The sequence below is a fragment of the Urocitellus parryii genome, chromosome 3, assembly GCF_045843805.1.
Source record: "Urocitellus parryii isolate mUroPar1 chromosome 3, mUroPar1.hap1, whole genome shotgun sequence".
In the NCBI taxonomy this organism is placed as follows: domain Eukaryota; kingdom Metazoa; phylum Chordata; class Mammalia; order Rodentia; family Sciuridae; genus Urocitellus; species Urocitellus parryii.
In genome coordinates, this window is record NC_135533.1 from 163,876,527 (window position 1) to 163,895,023 (window position 18,497).

General features: G+C 38.8%; 1 protein-coding gene across 1 annotated transcript; it reads left to right on the forward strand.

Moving 5' to 3' along the window:
- The first annotated feature begins 14 nt into the window (after window positions 1–14).
- Window positions 15–17,852, forward strand: Thoc7 (THO complex subunit 7). Its single transcript, XM_077795611.1, has 8 exons — window positions 15–145; window positions 11,928–12,045; window positions 12,727–12,854; window positions 13,157–13,243; window positions 15,432–15,489; window positions 16,793–16,859; window positions 16,966–17,035; window positions 17,528–17,852. The coding sequence occupies exons 1-8, from the start codon at window positions 127–129 to the stop codon at window positions 17,593–17,595; spliced, it is 615 nt and encodes a 204-aa protein (XP_077651737.1). The 5' UTR covers window positions 15–126; the 3' UTR covers window positions 17,596–17,852.
- Window positions 17,853–18,497: the final 645 nt, after the last annotated feature.

The following is an 18,497-nucleotide window of genomic DNA, read 5'->3' on the forward strand; positions in this document are numbered from 1 at the left end:
GCGGGCGGCCGCGGGCGCCGCCGCCTCCTCCTCCATGGCTGTTTACCCGGCTGCATTGTGGGAGTTTGACCTCCGCCGCCGCCAACCGCCGCTCCAGCCTGCGCCGCCGCCGCCGCCGCGCACGCCATGGGAGCCGTGACTGACGGTGAGGCCCGCCGCCGGCCCGCGCGGCCTGGCGCCGCTCCCGGGGTCCCGCCGGCCGCCGCGCCGCGTCCCCCAGTCCCCCGGCCGCCCCGGCCGCCGCGCCCAGCCTCCGCCGCCCTGGGAGCCACGCCGACTCCCGGGCCGGCCTTCCCAGGGGCCGCGCGGGGCACCGGGAGCGGGTGCTGGGCCGGCCGTCGGGCGCCGCGGGCACACGTGGGGTCCCGAGGGCTGGGAGCCGAGCGCGGGCGCGTGGTTCCGGGGGCCGTGGAGGGAGGTCCCGGGAGCGGCGCGGGCTACGGAGCGTGGAGGCCGGGGGCCGGGGTGCCGCAGGGCCTGTGGGGTGGCTGCTTACAGGAACTGGGCAGGAGTTCCGGGGCCTGGGGGTGGCTGCTCACAGGGGTGACACCTGGAGGGGTCCCTCAGACAATAGGCTGGATCGCCAGGAGTCCTTGGGATGTGGGTGGGGACAGGGGGCTGCAACCTGGGTCCGAGAGGAATGGCTGTGAATGAGTGCAGCGGCTGGAGGGCAATCGGAAGTGCACCTGGGAGGTTCACTCGTGTGCCACCCTTATAGGATGAGGCCACCAGGGCCATGGGGACAGTGTGTATGTGTGTGAGAGAGAATGTGTGTGTTGGGGCGCGTGGTTTGTCAGCTGGAATGGATTGGGGAGGGCTGGTTTTGTGAGCATTTGTGAGTCTAGGGACTGATCAGTAAGGGGACATTTTGGGGAATGGTGAGCAGGCATGATGGGCAACTGGAGGAAGAATCTGGAAGGCTTCCTGTTAGGAAGGGAGGTCCTGGGGCACCTAGGAAGGGAAAGGCTATTGGGTTTGATGCTATTTGTGAAGAGGCTGCTTCTGGACCCTGGGCAAGAGGGTCCCAACATTAAAGAGCTAGGCAATGGGAAGAACTGGGATAGGCCAAATGTGGGGACCCATAAGAAGTAGTGTGTGGGGGGGAGGGGCAGTTAAAGGCCAGGGACTTTCATGGGCAATTTCTCTCTCTCTCTGTCTCTCATTTTTTGTTTTTGGTACCAGGAATTAAACCAGGGGTGCTTGACCACTTACTGAGCCACATCCCCAGCCTTTTTCAGTATTTTATTTAGAGACAAGAATCTCATTGAGACTTAGGGCCTTGCTAAGTTGCTGAGGCTTTGAACTCGCAGTCCTCCTGCCACAGCCTCCTGAGCTGCTGGAATTATAAGTCTGCACTACCCCAGCTGGCTTCCAGTTTTGTTTATTCAGTAGATATTTATAATGCCTGGGCTAGCTAGGCCTTGCTGGGGTTTACAGCCTAGAACCAACAAGCAAGATCTTTTCCTCAGACGTTCCGGACTGGTGAGAAAGACACATTAAGTAATGAGTTGTAAGGGTTACCCATGTTACCACGCGGGAAGAGCAAACCTGGGAGCTTTTGGAATAGGTTGTACACTGAAGTAATTACTCTAATCCCTTTTTTTTCCCCTAAGGATAAATAGGTGTAGTTGGACTTGGTTTCCAGTTGGGAAACCACTTGTGCAAGAGCCCAAAATATTGGAAGGAGTGAAAAATGAGAAGTATTGGCTACAATTTAGAAAGTTGAGCCAAAGATTTTTAACTGTAATGGGAAGCCATTAAACATTTTTGATGTGGGTCATGTAATCAGATTTGCTTTTCTTATGTTGATTTACTTTGGGCTGTGGGCTAGAGATCAAATCCAGGGTCTTGTGTTAGGCAAGCACTCTACCACCGAGCTACATCCCAGCCCCAGAATTGCATTTACACACACACACACACACACACACACATCACTGTACTATGTGAAGCATGTTGAGGAAAAGTTGAGGTGCTAAGTAAATTTCCTGTCCCTTACTAACATGTATATTGTACTTACACTATGTATCAGGCACTGTTCTAATTATTGCCCCCCTTTACAGATGGAACTGGAACCCAAAGAGATTAAGTAGCTTGTCTGAAGTCTCACAGGTAGTAGGTTAGAAAGCCTGGGCCACAAACCAGGCAGACTGGTTCCAGAGTTCCTGCTCTTCACTCTTAAGATGGTCCAAGTGAGAGGTAATGGGGCCTTGGACCAGGATGGGACTGACTAAGAGGGAATGCGGAGAAGTGGACAGGTTGGGAGGTATGAGGTAGGGTGCCAGGGCTTCAGTGCCTGAGTGAGCGTGGAAGGGGAGAGTCAGGATGATCCCACATTGTGGCTGGAGTGACTCTGGGCCTACTAGGGCTACTTCTATATTTATTGAGAAATAGCACTCCAAAGGAGAGGTATTTTGTAAATGGGAGATGGAAAGGAGATGAGTTCTGGTAAATGTACTTCAGTCAAGTGTCCCTACATCCTTTGAGACCATGAAAATCCCCACTCTGTCACTAATATAAAGTGTCTGACCCCAGGCAGGTTACTTAGCTTCTTTGAACCTCAGCTTTTTTCTCAGTAAATGAAGATGGTGAAATCCACCTCGGAGGGTTGTTTTGAAGGTGAAATGCAGTAAAAGCCTTTGCACTGAGTCCAGTACGTAGTAATGTTCGGTAAATATTAAATATGAGTTGTTTACTAACCTCTGTTCTACTTTCCTATGATGAGATCTGTGCCCTCTCCATCTTTGAATCTGCTCGTATTTCCCTTCCCTGACTTTTCTGCTTGGAGAGAAATGAGCTGAAATAAGTAATATTTGTGATTAGTCAACAAATAAGTGTTTCAGACCTTCTAAACACAACAGAGGAGGGAGGGCCCCGACTTCTGCTTGAGGGAGAGAGGTAATAGCATGCCATCAAATAAGTAAATAAGATAATTTCTGAGAAGAAGCATAATTAAGTTTTGAGAATGAATTTGATGGAATGATGATAAAGTAATGGGGGTGGAGCTGCCAACAATTAGGATAAAATACGTTGATCAGGTATGATGTCTCTGAAAGCTGACCTTTAAAGTGAGATCTGAAAAGATCAACCATGTGAAGCACCCAAGAAAGTATTTCAGGTAGTGGCAAAGGCCTGAGGTGACAACAGACTGTACCTCTTGGGTGAAGATGAGGAAGGCCAATTGGGGTGGACCCAGGGAGAGGGATGTAAAGGGAGGGAAGCCAAGTGGAGCTCCTGATGAACTGTGCAGGCTATGGAAGGGACGGGATTGTCCTCTGGGCACCTGGCAATGATTGGAGGATTTTAAGTAGAGAGTCAATGATCACTTCATCTTTTAGATCATTCTCAGTTGTTGGGTAGTAAGTGCATTCTAGAAAGCCCAGAATGGAAGCTGGGAGCCCAATGTGAAGTATTTGATGTGAAAGACATGGGCTTGGGTTGGTGACGTCAGTGGAGAGGACAGTGAGCAGTGGAAGTTTTTGATATTCTGAAAACCTCTTAGAGTAGGACCAGTATTTGTCCCTGGTGCTTAGATGAGAGCCAGTGTGAGCTGGGTACGGCAGGGGCTGAGCCAGGAGGAATGCAAGTTTGAAGCCTCAGCAACTTGGGCCCTGAGCAACTTAGTGAAATACTATCTCAAAATAAAAAGGTCTGGAGATGTAGCTCAGTGCTAAAGAGCCCTGGATTCAATCCTTAGCACCAAAACAACAACAACAGCAAAAAACTAGTATCCTTTTAAAACTGGGGTACCTGATTAGCTTTGTCCTCATGCAGTCCTTACATCTGCGTATGCATATACAAAAGCCCTTTATTTCTGCACCTAATTTGAGGAAGAACACTGCCTCTGAAGGAAGTAGAGAGGAGCACTATGTTGCCATCTGTGGATATTGGACTATAGATGATCACCAGCATTGTCATTTTATTTGGGGTGGGGGAGAATATTGGGAATTGAATCCATGGTTACTCAGTGGCTTAACCACTGAGCCACATCCCCAGCTCTTTTTATATTTTATTTAGAAAAGAGAGAGTTGCTTAGGGCCTCTCTAAGTTGCTGAGGCTGGCTTTGAACTCACAATCCCCGCCCCCTCAGTCTCCTGAGCCACTGGGAGCATTGTCATTTTATAGATGAAAGAGTGGAAGTCCTGGAGAGTTACTGTCAAATTCCTTTATTCTCTCTCCCCTGATGTCACCATATCGTTTTGGCTAACTGAAAAATAGTTTGGATGTTGTCACTGTTAATTTAAAATATGTTAACAGTTTGTATCTTGGAGGTGTTAATTTAAAGAGTGTTAAACAGTGTTAGTACCCTGTTAAAAATCATTTTAAAAGCACTTTTTGCAGTACAGAGAACATTAGGTAGATCATTGATATGCCAGAGCAACAGATGGGAGACGAGAAGGGGAGTGGGGTCATCTCTACGTTCTATTTAATAGAGCTTGTTGGTTTTGACAACAGATTTTTTTTTTTTAATCAGAAAGGTGTAATGCATGGATATATGCTTGTTAAAATTTGAAATAATGATTTTAATATGCCTATAAACAATATGACAGAATAACAGAACTGCACTATAACCGTATAATAATGTAATTCTGTATATTTTGTTATGAATGCAGAGGTGACACCAGTCACCTATAAAAGAAAGATAATAGCACACTTTACAGAGTGTTTCAAGGATGAAGTATGATACTACATGTAAAAGCACTTTGAAGTTGAGTGACCATTTAGAAGCCAAGACACTTTTCAGAGTGAAAGGAGACACACGAGATGTATGTTCACCAATAAGTGTGTGAACAGCGCTTAAGTATTTGCTGCTGCTGTTGGTGGGACAAAAATGGATTCCCTTTCTTTTTCCACCAGTGCCAGTAGATTTGTCCAGCTTATTCCATAATCCACTGTTCCAGCAAGAGGATAACTAATGTACTTCAACTATTTCATATTTCTTTAGCCCAAATAGATAAGCAAGTTTGGCACTCCATCCTTGAGATGCACCATATTCTAAGCATTGAGACAGAAAAACAGAAGATCCCCACACTGTTTTTTTGCTTTTTTAAAAAAAAATTTTTTTAGACACTTTTGGCTTGAGAAATTTACTTTGGCATCAGCAACTTACTTAGATTGGTCCTGAGGATCTCAGGAGAGACCAGTATTTACGTGGAAGAATCAAACCATCTTATTCATTGTTCTTTCTGCCCACGTTTTATGTGTCTTTTTGACATTATTGGCCTTAAAAATTACTTTAGTGATTTTTAAACTTTTTGAAAGTTTAAACTTTTTGAACTTTTTGAAAGGGGCCCAGAGTTACTTTGCCATAAGGAATCTTTAACAAACAAGCCACGTATAATTCATCTTAATAACTCATGAGTGGTGCCGATCTAATGATGAATCTAACAGGAATCTGAACAAACATTGTTTTTGCATGTCCTTACCTCATCTTAATTTAATATCAATAAAATAATTTCCAAGCCATCTTTATTGTTTTTACAGGATGGACCACAGCCCACCCGAATTACTAATGTAAGCAATCAGATTGCTTATGGAAGGCTTCATATATGATAATTTATGAACTCAGTGTGTATGGCTTTAGATGTGTTCAGCACGGATCTAATTATTAAAGCGTCATTAACAATAACAAGGGTGTCATTAAAAATCATAATGCTTATACCATTTGTATAAGCATTTAAAAATTTTTCTCTAAATTTAAAAACTCTAAATTTAGAGGTAATAGAAGCTGCTCTCAAATTGGGGCCACACCATTTTGTTTGATTTTGTTTCTGTTGGAGTTGTGTTCTGCGCTTTATATGTGTTATTTCAGTAATTTTTGTCTGCAGAGAGTTTTCTAGGCAGCAGCTATCTTAAAGTTTAAGCCAGAAATGCATAACCTTGGAATAAATTTGAGGCAGAAGCAAATTTGTGAGGAATCATAATTGGAGAAAATTGTGTATGCAAAAATGCATGAAATATATCTAGATAGGTATATAGATATGTCTAGATATACCTTTGACATTTACTTTTGAACGTCTTTAGGATGAAACAAGTTGAGGATTAAATTCAACATAAAGATAAGGATATTATATTTTTTTGCTTTTTTTCTACCGTGGACTGGCTCTGTGTCTTTCCATACCATGAAGTCTGCAACCCTACAAAGAAGATAGTTTTATTCCCATTTTACAGATGAGGTTAAATGTTGGTCTGTGTGCACACACACAAAGTAGACATTAGGTGAATAAGCAAACATTGGCTCCAGTTTTTGATTTGTAACCCAGGAGATTGTCTGTAAGAAGGTGTGCTCAGATTGAAGAGGGATCAGGCCGACGGTGAGGAGGCCTGTGAGTGCCTAGACAGGGAATCCCCTCCCTGCCACAACTCATCTTCCACTTCCTTCTCAAGTCTCCCCCCAGTGTTGGCATTGGCCCCTGCCTCTTCCTAACCAAGCCTCTGCTCATCCTAACCTGCCTCCCAGGACCTATGATTCTAATCTCTCCTTTTAATTTAGGTCATGTTAGCTCCTAACAGCAAGCGCTTTGGCAGCCCCAGCCTTCCTGCTTCTGGGCTTTTCCTGGTTTCAGTCTATTTTGTCCACTGCTCTCAGCTTGATCCTTCTAGAAAGTTCTGCCCATGAATCTTTAGCAACTCCTAGTTACCTACCAGCAAAGGTAATAGGGCATTTGTTAATATGCACTCTCAAAGTCCCACCCCACTGCCTATATGATGCCGGATCCCACTATTTGACTTCTGTCATCTGTCCAGTCTTCCTGGTGTTCTAGTGCACTCAGGCCCCAGAGCCTGTCTCTCGCTCCCACACTGGAGCTCACAGCTTTCTCCTTACCCAGGGTGAAGGGAAAGGACTTGAACTTTCTTTTAATAACAACTAGCTAAGTGGAGTGGCACACGCCTGTAATCCCAGTTGCTCGGGAGGCTGAGGTAGGAGGATAGAGAGTTCAAAGCCAGCCTCAGCAACTTAGTGAGGATGTAAGCAACTCAGTGAGATACTATCTCTATATAAAAGAGCTGGGGGTGTAGCTCAATGGTTGAGTGCCCCTGAGTTCAATTCCCAGTTCCAAGAAAAAGAAAACTAACATTTTGAATACTCTTCTGATTTAAAAACCAAACAAAAGGATATTTTCTCATTTCCAGTCTGTCTACCCCACTTACACTACCCGCTCTCTTGGTAACCCCTGTAATTAGTTTCTTGTCTGTCATTCCAGGGTATCCAAACAAATGCAAGCTCATAAAAATATATATTCTCATCTCCCCTGATTTTTGTTTGAAAAACAATACCGTAATACTGTTCTCCACCTTTTATAACAAGGTATCTTAAATGATCTCTAGATCAATACATGGAGTACTTATTCTTTTTTCCTTGTAGCTTCAGAGTACTCCCTCTTGTTCCTATGCTAAAATTTGTTTAATTTTCCCGTATTTAATGTATATTTGGTTTGCTTTTAGTATTTGTTATTATGTTTCAGTGCATAATCCAGTGTCAGTCATATTGCTTAAGTACATCTGGGTTGTTGAGTCAAAGGCTCTATGTTCTTTGAAATTTTGATAGAATTGGTTGCCTTTCAGTTTTTTTGATTGATGATTTTTAAGTGTCAAAAGAGCAACTCAGCTGGGCATAATGGCGCACAGGGCTCCAGAGGGTGGGGCAGGAGGCTCTCAAGCTCAAAGCCAGCATCAGCAATTTAGCAAGACCCTGTCTCAAAATAAGAACTTAAAAGGTCTGGGAAGCACCCCTTAGTTCAATCCTGGGTACCAAACAAAAAAAGCCACTTAGACTCAACCTCTTGGTTTTCCCCAAGCCAAAGGGAGCTGTACTCCTGATCTCTGCCAACGGCCTGTGGCACTGTGGCACTAATTTAACAATCCCTGCCTCCCTGTGAGTGTATTCCTATGTGTGCTGTTTCTCCAGTGAGAGTAAAAGGGCTCAGGTCTTTATTTCATATCCTCAGAATTTGCTGAGGTACCTGTAGATACATTTGATTGGTCAGATCTTCATGTCTTTTGTACAAGTAATCAACACTGTGGAAACGAAAATAAGGTGGTTGCCTGCTAGCCCTTGATAGTGGCTGGTTGAAACAAAGCTCTTTATAAAGCAGATGTCCTGTGCAGGAAGCACAAATCTAATTTAAGAATATTTATTGAACATTTGAATGTATAAAACATGGTGTGAGAGGCTTAGGAGGAAATAGGACATAGTGCTGGCCCTCAATAACCTTTCTCCCAAGTAGGGAGGATGAGAGGAGCCTGGAGACTTGGCTAGTTTGGCCTGAACCGTGTTCTACATGTCTTTCAGGAAGACTTTTCTAATTGGTGTATTACATTATATATAGAAAACTGCACAGGTCTTAAAATAGCTAGAAGGATCACAAAATGTGTTTCAACATTTTTAGATAGTTATCAAATTTGAAAAAATCAGGTCTTATGATAGATTCCCCTTCCTCATATGCTTTCTTCCTGTTCCCCGAATGCATTTACATTCAAAATCCACTGTCCTCAATATTAAGCATAAGGCCTAGGCATCTGGGTAGAAGGTCGGTTTGGCGGGGAGGAAGGGACAACAGGATTGAAAAGAGCAAAAATAAGTAAGAGAAATTACTGAATAATTGCTTAAGTACATCTGGGGTTGTTGAGTCAAAGGCCTTATGTTCTTTGAAATTTCGATAGAAGTGGTAATAGTATCAATTCTGCCAGACTAGCTCACCTGTAGATATTTCCTTTTATTTATTTATTTTATTTATTTATTTTTGTTGTTGTTTTGGTACTGGGGATTGAACCCAGGGGTTCTTAACCACCAAAGCCACATCCCCAGCCCTTTTTAATATTTTATTTAGTGACAGGTTCTCACTGAGTTGCTTATGGCCTCAGCCATGCTGTCTTTGAACTCTTAATCCTCCTGTCTCAGCCTCCCGAGCCTCTGGGATTACAGGAATGCGCCACCACACCTGGCTCCTTTTTGTTTTGTTTCATTTAAGAAATTGAAACATTGATAGTTTTTTAAAAAATCATTTTGCATTTTAATCTCTTTGAGGACTTTTATTTTTCTGTTTCTTTAGATAACACTGTATGTGTTTTAAAACCAAAAGCATTAGTTAATGTTTTTAAAATATAAAACATCTGACGAATCTATAGCTTGAGAAGTCTTTCAAAGCCATGCTTGACAACCAAACCCAATTCTAAAAATGTCTGTCTCATGCTACCACAATATATTTTAAAACTGGAGTCCTCTGCCTTCCCAAGTTTTATCTCCGCTGCACCTGTGCTCAGAAATCCTCCTGCCTACACACGGGAACTATTGTTTAAAGATTTTGCTGTTGATTCATCATGCAGCCTCTCCAGGAATTATTTACACTTTAAAAATTCATTTTTTTAAAATGCATTTGGTTAAAAAGGAAACCAAAACCTCCCAAAATAAGCAAACAAAATCCTTGTACAATGGCATGTAAGGAATTACATTTTTTCTCATCTCTCAGATGTAGTCCCTCTCATCTGAAACAACCACTATTACCAAGGTTGTTTTGTTTTGTTTTGTTTTTGGTATCAGGTACTGAACCCAGGGGCACTTTACCCCCAGGCCACATCCCCAGCCCTTTTTATGTTTTATTTTGAGACAGCCTCTCCTAGATTGCTTAGGGCCTCACTAAGTTGCTGAGGGTGATTTGAACTCACGATCCTGCAGCCTCAGCCTCCCAAGCTGCTGGGATTACAGGCATATGCCACTGCCCCTGGCTGACTATTACTAATTTTATGAATCCTTTCAAAGATATTTTCTGACTACACTCATGCCTGTGTGATGTACGTACTCACGCACACATACCCGGTCTCAGGCTCCTCCATTCTACACATAGCACAGCACGTTGTGCTTCTCCGCACGTTTTCGTTTTACTTAACAAAAATAAGATTTCTTGGCATCAGTATAGACTCAATCTTATTTTTTTGGCTGCATACTATTATATGAACATTTCATAATTAAACCAGTCTCTTCCTGGTGAATATATAGGTTTGCAATATTTCAACTACAGACAGCACTTCTACAAACAACCCTTTATACCTTCCTTTGTGTGTGTAGGTGCACATATTTTTAAAGCCTCAATTCCTAGAATTAAACTATGGAGTTAGAAAGGTGCGTGCACTCTTCATCCAGTGGCCTTGGAGAGTTTGACAGTGTGCACCCTCTGGTATATGTGAGTGCAATTTCCCAATGCCTTTGCCAACCTTTTGAATGGTCAGGTTTTGGTCTTTGCCAGGCTGATGGGAAATGGCATTGTAGTGTGGATTCCCCTGGCCTTTTTTGTTATAATCCTGGTCCAAACACGAGCTCAGGCCTGCCAGGCAGGCAGGTTGGGACCCCACTTGTTATAGTCACTGCCGGTCCATACTGCTTTTCTGTTTTTCTCTTTTCCTCAGGGCAAAATGAGACAGTTTTGTTAAAAAGAAAGAAAAAGAAAAGAAATTCTCATGGGGAAACTTAAGATAACTGTATTCTACTTGTATTGTATCAGTTTACTCCCTTCCCCTGACCAACTTCTCTTTTCTTGTCCTAGTCCGCCACTCTGTCTTTTTAAATATTCTTTATCTCTTCTCACCACTGCCTTTCAGGACAAGGAGCCCCCCTTCCCATCAGGAATTGAACCTAGAGGCACTTGACCTCTGAGCCACATCCCCAGACCTTTTTATTTTTTATTATAAAACAGGGTCTCACTAAGTTGCTTAGGGCCTCTCTGAGTTGCTGAGGCTGGCTTTGAACCTGTGCTCCTCCTGCCTCAGCCTCCTGAGCCACTGGGATTACAGTTGTGTACCATGCCACCCAGCCAGACAGGTTCTTCTTCTTCTTCTTCTTTTTTTTTTTTTTTTAAAAAAGTTATCCAAGAATTTATTTTCTTGGTTGCTTATTTATTTATTTTTATTTTACCTGAAGATTTTTCCTCTTTGCCTGTGATACCTTGACACACAATAGAAAATCACTTTCTTTTAAAAAAAATTTTTACACATATATACGTATTTGTAAGATACACATCATACAATTTATCCACTTCACTTAGCCATTTTTTATTCTTTTTAGATACATATAACAATAGAGTGTATTTTAACATATCATACATACATGGAGTATAGATTATTCTGATTAGGATCCCATTCTTGTGGTTGTCCATGATGTGGGGTTTCACTGGTTGTGTATTCATATATGAGCACAGGAACATTCTGTCCCATTCATTCTACTGTCTTTCCCATTCCCATCTCCTCTCCCTTCCCTTCATTCCCCTTTGTCTAACCCAGTGAATTTCTATTCTTCCCTCCCCCTTGTTGTGAGTCAGCAACTGCATATCAGAGCTAACATTCTGCCTTTGGTTTTTATGATTGGCTTATTTCACTTAGTACAATAATCTCCAGATTCATCCATTTACTGGCAAATACCATAGTTTCATTCTTCTTTGTGGCTGAGTAATATTCTATTGTGTGTATGTACCACATTCTCTTTAACCATTCATCTATTGAAGGGCACCTAGATTGATTCCATACTTAGCTATTGTGAATTAAGCTGCTGCAAACATGGATGTGGCTTCATCGCTGTAGTTGCTGATTTTCAGTCCTTTGGGTATATACTAAAGAGTGGGATATTAGTTAGCCATTTTAAAGTATACAATTCAGTATCATTAAGCACATTGACATTTCATTTTTTTAAATATTTTTTAGTTGTCTATAGACATTTATTTTATTTGCTTATTTGTATGTGGTGCTGAGGATCGAACCTAGTACCTCATACATGCTAGGCAAGCACTCTGCCACTGAGCTACAACCCCAGCCCCAAGCACATTGACATTTCAATAATTATCTTTTCAATGAGCATCTGAGTAGTGATATTGGTTATTTGTCCTGAAAAGTCACAAGAGCCAAATGGTCATTTTAATTCACTTTGCCCTTCTCTCTTCCAGACGAAGTGATACGGAAGCGTCTCCTCATTGATGGAGATGGTGCTGGAGATGATCGAAGAATTAATTTGCTAGTGAAAAGTTTCATAAAGTGGTGCAACTCTGGATCCCAGGAGGAAGGGTATGCCAGTGTACTGATGTCATTTTAATAAGGTCCTGTTAGTGTTTTAAGTTTTCACTCACCGAATTGTCCACTTAAATCACTTCTTGTCTCATCAAAAGATTTTTTTTTTTCTTCTCTTCGGAGGCCTTATAAAACAAACATGTAGAAAGCAGGTAAAAGAAGAAATGAAGACTAAATTCAGGCTCTTTAACATGGTCACTTTTAGCAGATAAGTATTTAACAGGACAAGATAATCTAAATGAAACTTCTTTCCTTTGTTAATAAAGTTCCTGCAAGATATCTAGGTTTTTAACAAAATTCTTCCTCATTTGGATTCACTTTCCACAAAATAAGTGTAATATACATATAGAACTATGAGAATAGAATTGTGAAAATAAGCAGACTTCTTAATCAAAATAATTTTTAAAAATGATTTAAACAATTCAGACAGATTTGCTTAAATTAAGCCTACACCGATAAAAACAATAGGCCCGTCTTACGTTTGTAACCATAGCTGTTTATAAAGACAGATATACCACATTTGGAAAAAGAAAACATAAGGGATGGATATTCTAGATTTTTTTTAAAGAAAACATTTGTCTCAGAATGTGATATAACTTAATTAGCAAAGCTTTGCCTGCATTAAAGTAGTTTAATTTTAGCAATCCACAAACATCTCTTTCCTCTTTTTTCCATCAGATATAGCCAGTACCAACGTATGCTGAGTACACTATCTCAATGTGAATTTTCAATGGGCAAAACTTTGCTGGTGTATGACATGAATCTCAGAGAAATGGAAAATTATGAAAAAATTTACAAAGAAATAGGTAAAAATAATAATGTTTCTGTCTATATTTTTATTCTTTATGATCTAAAGGAAAAATACCTATTAACAATATTCTTGGGTTAGTGATAAAAGTTACTTACAATATTAATAGAATGCAGTAAGTGGTATCTGCAAAAGTTTATAGTGTGGTATGATGATTGAGGTTACAGCTACTTTTTTAATACCAGCATCTATTTAGTTAACAATAGGACTTCAATTTAAAAACATGTTTTAAAATTGAAAATGGATGGAGATTATATGTGTTGTTATTAACTATATTTTAAAAAATACCCTTTTATATAGAATGTAGTATTGCTGGAGCTCATGAAAAAATTGCTGAGTGCAAAAAGCAGATTCTTCAAGCAAAACGAATACGAAAAAATCGCCAGGGTAAGGGTTTTGAGGGATTTCATGTGCAAATACTTTACTACTGACTGGTATTTTCATGCAGTTTTTAATGTGAGGTAAAATCAGCAGCCAGAATTGATTTAATTGACAAAGAGAATCAGGATGGGACTGGGGCTGGGGCTCAGTGGTAGAGTGCTTGCATAGCATGCATGAGGCACTGGGTTCGATCCTCAGCACCACATTGAAATAAAATAAAGATATTGTGTCCACCTAAAACTAAAAAATAAATTAAAAAAAAAAGAATTAGGAGAAACATTTAATTCTTAAAACCATAAATAGAAAATAGAAAAAAAAACAGGAATGATCTGCTGAAAAAAAGTTTTTGCTGAGATGTATTGATTATCCAGGTATTTCTTCTGTCTTCAGACAATTTTGCCTGAATATTTTGTTTAATCAGCAAAAGTGATTTATGTAAGTACACTAGTTATAGGGTCAATTTGTTTGATGAGAGAGAGAGAATTTAAACACAGTTGGTTTTCATTAAGTATAAAGGAAGCAGATATATTCAGGCTGCCTAACTATATAACAAGAAAAAGTTAAAGTTTAGTTTTATTCTAATCTTTCTTTTTAACTAGAGTATACCCTTATCTAGTTCATAAACTTTCTTTTTTTTTTTTTTTTTTTTAAAGAGAGAGTGAGAGAGGGGAGAGAGAGAGAGAGAGAGAGAGAATTTTTAATATTTATTTTTTAGTTCTTGGTGGACACAACATCTTTGTTGGTATGTGGTGCTGAGGATCGAACCCGGGCTGCATGCACGCCAGGCGAGCGCGCTACCGCTGAGCCACATCTCCAGCCCTAGTTCATAAACTTTCAAATAATTTTTTTTGGGGGGTACCAGGGATTGAACTTAGGGGCACTCGGCCACTGAGTTCGATCCCTGGTTACCCTCCCCCCCAAAAAAAGTACAATCATAATTATGATAATGTATATTAAAAACTGGAAGAAAATAGAAAATGTGAATAGTTATTTGGGGGTTGGGGGTTTTATTATCTAGGTTTTCTTTGTTTTTGTTTTGTGTTATACTGAATATCTATATTGTAATGGAGGTTTTTTTTAATTTAAAAAAATCATGCTTAGTAATATACTGAGTTCCAAAACAATAAACTTCACTTTTTAGAGAGCTAATTAAGATAAAGTTTTATCCTGACCTCTTTTTTTTTTTTCTTTTAGTTCTGGGGATTGACTACAGGGTGCTTTACCACTGAGCTACGTCCCCATATCTTTTTATCTCTTCTTCTGGCCTCAAACTTGCAGTCCTCGGTGGTAGAGCACTTGCCTCAAACGTGTGAGGCACTGGGTTTGCCTTGGCACCACCAAAAATAAATAAATAAATAAATAAATAAATAAATAAAGTAAAGGTATTGTGTCCACCTACAACTAAAAAAAAAAAAAAAAACCTTGCAATCCTCCTGGCTCAGCCTCCAGAGCTGCTGGAATTAGATGCATGCATACTAAGCCTAGCTTATTTCCCCTTTATAAAAGGTGGCTTTTGTATTCAGTTCAAAGTATGTATGCTAAAGTTTCAGTGGCCAACTTACAGCAAAATATAATAACATAATAATTAATATCAATGCCAGATTATTTAAAAATATATTGCAAAGGATTTTGATTGAATAGGAGACTTTTAAGTGAACCTCACTATTTACCATTTCATAGAAATGTTAATATAAGCAATCAAACTTAATCTTAGAGATCTTAGTAAAGCAGCAACAATCATCTTAATTTTGAAGTATTTTAAAGTTTCTGAAGTTTTTACCTTTAGAATGGTGAGGAAATTAACAGTAAGATATGTTTTTCTCACTGATTCTCCTCCCTACCACCACCACCACACACTGTGGGCAAAGAGTAAGATCCTTTTCAGATTCAGTCCACTTGATCGATAAGGACTTAAAAGTCATTAATGCTTATGCTGACTTCTTATATTTTGTACAGGACATGTTAGTGGAAAAACAGAATCTGGAGCCAAAATCCTTGTATTTAACACTTTTGATGTCACAGATGATTATCGTTGTGGTTCAATCAAGTGGCATGGCAATACTCCCATCCATCGTTGTTTTCATTTCTTTATGTACTAGGAAAATGAGTAGTAGACATGTGTGATACTATGCGTTTTCTTTTGATATTTAAGGTTTTTAAAAGAAAACTTGGTAAATATTTTTATGTCTTTCAGAATATGATGCTTTGGCAAAAGTGATCCAGCATCATCCAGATAGGCATGAGACATTAAAGTAAGTTTAGAGCTTTTCCTTGCAAAGGAACTAACCTACATAAACATTCAAGTATACTCATCTATACATTCCATTTTTATAAAATAAATAACGTGTCAAAAGGAGAAATCAAGATTTTCAACATTATATATCCTAACACTGTTTGATTAGATCCTTTTCTTTTTCCAATCTTTCTATCTATAGGTCTAAAATGCATGAGATGTGTCTCAATGGGAAAATGGATAAATAGAATATATTCTATTCATGTAATAAAATACTAAACAGCATAAACTTAATAAACTAGATATATACTTTTTTTTTTTTTTTTTCTCTTAGTACTAGGGATTGAACTCAGGGGCACTCTACCACTGAGCTACATCCCCAGCACTTTTTATTTTTAATTCTGAGACAGTGTCTCACTAAGTTACTGAGACTGACTTTGAACTTGTGATTCTCTGGCTTCAGCCTCCTGAGTCTCTGGGGTTACAGGTACACCACCAGGCCTAGCTAGACATATACTTTTACAACACAGATCCCCCCAAAAAATCAGTGAGGAAAATGACAGACACATGAGTTTTAAATTATTTCTAATTTTCTACATACATATAGAAAATAACCATTTGTAAAAGTTAGAAAACACCAAGTATTATTTATTAATACTATATATTATCAGAAACACAGATACATGCATTAAAAAGGGGTTGGAATGATGCAATGACTGTGTGAATGGAAAATAAAGGACAAAAGAAGGCCTGAGGTAGGGAACTAGAGAAGCGGGTGAGGAAGGAGGTGAAGTTCAAAGGGTATTTCAAGTTAATCAGCAGCAGGTTTTGTTTTTGATTTTTTTTTTTTTTTAACTGAAGGAAAATCTTGAAGTTAGTATGATAAAAATGTACTATTTCTTGAGTTTGGTTATTCTATTATCTGAGTTTTTCTGTACTTAAAAACTTTATATAAAAATATACCTTTTTTGGGCTGGGGTTGTGGCTCAGCAGTACAGTGTTCGTCTAGCATGTGCAAGGCATTGGGTTCGATCCTCAGCGCCACATAAAATAAGTAAAATAAAGGCATTGTGTCCAACTACAACTAAAAAAATTTTTTTTAAATAAATAAAATTAAAAAATGAAAAATAAAAGTATAGCTTTAATGAAAATAGTGCACATTTAGTAGTTAAGAAGTTCTAAACTTTACAAGTCTCACATAATGGAGTATTTTAATTCTTTTTACATTTTAAAAATACTATTTAATACTTTAAATGTTTGATTAGAATTGTAAGTTCTATTTCCCAAAACAGCAAAAAATAGCACTGTTTTACTTTTTTCAGAGAATTAGAGGCTCTGGGCAAAGAGTTAGAGCATCTTTCACATATTAAAGAAAGCGTTGAAGATAAGGTATTTGCATATATATTTTTTCCCCTTTGTTTTTTTATGGTGTATATGTGTGTCTGTGTATGTTTATAGATCAATTTCAATAAATTTTTTCTTCTTGTTAACATAGCTGGAATTGAGACGGAAGCAGTTTCATGTTCTTCTTAGTACTATCCATGAACTTCAGCAAACATTGGAAAGTAAGTAGAAATTATCTCAAAAAAAAAAAAAAAACCTTTTGCATACCCAATGAATGGTAGGTACTTTGAGGGAAAATATATCTTTCCCTTAGATATATACTTTTAAAACTCAGATTCCCAAAAATAATGAGTGAAAAAAAATGAAAGACATGTAATGAATTTTAAGTCGTTTATAAGGAAGAGAAGACTTGCTATTGATTATAGCCAATTGGAAATTTCTGTTCACTTGATCTGATTGTCCCAAGGCCTATGTTTATTTTTTTAAGTGAAATCTGTCATACAGATTTTAAATTTTGATTCAACAATAACAACCACCAAACAGCATTTTTAAAATCAAACATTTATGTGAGACAGTTGCAGTTACAGACTGCCATTTTGCCATCTTTTCTTTAAAAGTATTGGCTAATAAAAGATAAAAATGTTTCACATGTGCATTAAGCATAAAATGTTGGCAAATTTGACTAAGGTATTGTGTTTCTTTTTCAATTACAGATGATGAAAAGCTCTCAGAGGTAGAAGAAGCTCAAGAAACAAGCATGGAAGCAGATCCTAAGCCCTAGGCAATCGAATCACTGTTCCCCCAAAATATTGAAAGAGCTACATAATCTTAGTATGTTTAGAATTTGTTGTGCTCTTGACATATTTGAAGTTTAGCCAGTGAAGTACTTTGCTATTAAATATTAATGCACATCTCATTTATATTTCTTCATACAAAGAAAAATGGCTTCAGTATATATGATTTTATTGAAATGCATTTTTCATTCTTAAAAAGTAGGAAACATCATCCAAAAATGTTTAATAAAATATCTTTAAGTTACATGTTTGTGCCCATTAGTAACTGGTGACATTGACTGCCTTATAAAATAAGTGAAGACTGAGAAGGTGGCATTTATAGGGTGTATATATGGGATGATGAGTCAATTTCTGGAAATTATTACCACTTTAGAAAATGAAAATGAAGTCCATGAATAGGCCTCAGAAGGACCATGAACCTGTGAAATTACATGCACAGTGTTTATGGTGTATGTTTACTGTGGGAAGAGGTACTGTGATGTTAAGAATCACTGGTGTCAGAGGTAATTACAAGATCCAAAAGTAAATCCATAGGCATTGCTTTCTCTTTCACTCTCCCTCTCTCTAGTACTTAAAGAATGTAGTTGTTAAATGTTTTAAGTTTTTTCTCTACTGTTTTGACCTTTAGAAGTCATTTTCAATCAAAAAATATATTTATAAAATGAAAAGTTATTTGAAGTAAATAGTTTAAGATGATCTTGCATAAAGGAATTTTTAATCGTAAAAATTGAACTAAGTCTGGATCGTTTGTAATTTTCTTAAGTATTACACATGCAGTTCTTGTTAGGTTCCATTCTCATCCATTTATTTTAGTTCAAAGACATGACATTTTCCATGAATCATACCTTCATTATGTTACGTTTTTATAATTTTAATAAGACTTTTTATA